Source organism: Condylura cristata, unplaced genomic scaffold, assembly GCF_000260355.1.
Source record: "Condylura cristata isolate star-nosed mole 26May11 unplaced genomic scaffold, ConCri1.0 scaffold00015, whole genome shotgun sequence".
Taxonomy (NCBI): domain Eukaryota; kingdom Metazoa; phylum Chordata; class Mammalia; order Eulipotyphla; family Talpidae; genus Condylura; species Condylura cristata.
Genome location: NW_004567116.1, coordinates 371,413 through 372,663, shown reverse-complemented (window position 1 = coordinate 372,663; position 1,251 = coordinate 371,413). Strand labels below are relative to the sequence as shown.

The following is a 1,251-nucleotide window of genomic DNA, read 5'->3' as shown; positions in this document are numbered from 1 at the left end:
GGCTCCTCCCCACTGTGCTCCTCCCCGTGACTCCTCCCCATGGCTCCTCCCCACTGTGCTCCTCCCCGTGACTCCTCCCCACGGCTCCTCCCCGTGGCTCCTCCCCGTGCTCCTCCCCGTGGCCCCTCCCCATGGCCCCTCCCCGTGGCTCCTCCCCACGGCTCCTCCCCGTGGCTCTCCCCACTGTGTTCCTCCCCACAGCTCCTCCCGGAGGCTTCTTCGCGCACCTTCACTCCCAACCCAGTGAGCCCCACCCCGTGTCTAGCTGGTGGGCGACATAGAGCAACCTTGAGTTTTACAACACTGCTCTTCCCGGGCACACCGCAGCTGACACTTGGCATTTTCTTAGCTATCCATGTGCCGGAACATGTAGGCGGCCGTGACACTGCCCCGGCCCTGTGAGCGCGCTCAGTGTTGGTCCTGGCTGTCAGCAAGCCCTCGGCAAGCCAGGCTGACGGGCAGCAGGCAGAGCTGGGTGTCGCGCGCGGCCTGCCCGGCAAGGCCGGAGAACACGGAGCCAGAGCGGCTGCTGCTGCGGCTCCCCGCTGCCCTGGGAGCCCCCATGCCCAGCGTGCCTTGGTTTGCCCCAGCGCCTCCAGGCTTCCCAGACAGGGCAGCCGGACAGCGCGTGACAGGTCACTGCAAAACGCAGCGCAGGCGACTGGGTCAAAGCCTCCGCTCCCGCCGACGCTGGAGGGGCGGTCCGGACTCATGCTTCCTGGAGCCCCCGCGTCGGGCGGCGCTGGGACCCCGCCGGAGCCGAAGGGCTCGTGCGCCCGGGGCCTGTGTCCCACGCAGCAGGGGCGCTGAGCTCGCTGGACAGTGCTCAGCAGCCCGCACAGCCTTCCCACCTGCTCGGCGGTCGGGCACCTGCGCAGCTGTCCTCAGCGCCCACGGCCGCGCAGACCTCCCGAGGGGCGAGTCTGGTCGGCACCGCCGCGCCAAGGCCCGGACCAGCTCGATTTAGTTTCTCTGGTGGGAGTGGACGCAGTCGCGCTCTGGCTCTTGCCCAGAATGGAACGGCTGGGAGGAGCCAGCACCGGCTCTCTGTGCCAGCAGCTTCTGGGAGGGGCTCCCACCCCAGGCCAGGCCCACGCAGACCGCGGGCAGCGGTTTTCTCACCCACCAACAGACCGCAGGGTCTGAGACACAGCCTGACGGGAGGCTGAGGACGGCAAGCAGGCGCAACCCCTGCAGGTGAGACGCAATCGGTCAGACTCTCACAGCCACCACCTGCGGCCTGGGTCGTTG

At 69.2% G+C, this 1,251-nt stretch overlaps 1 protein-coding gene across 1 annotated transcript in view; it reads right to left on the bottom strand.

The window, feature by feature from the left end:
* Positions 1–1,251, bottom strand: part of MTL5 (metallothionein-like 5, testis-specific (tesmin)) — a 17,585-nt gene that overhangs the window by 13,482 nt on the left and 2,852 nt on the right. Inside the window, exon 3 of the mRNA XM_012725114.1 lies at positions 184–204. Coding sequence (XP_012580568.1) covers positions 184–204 — 21 coding nt within the window. The remainder of the gene's footprint in view (positions 1–183; positions 205–1,251) is intronic.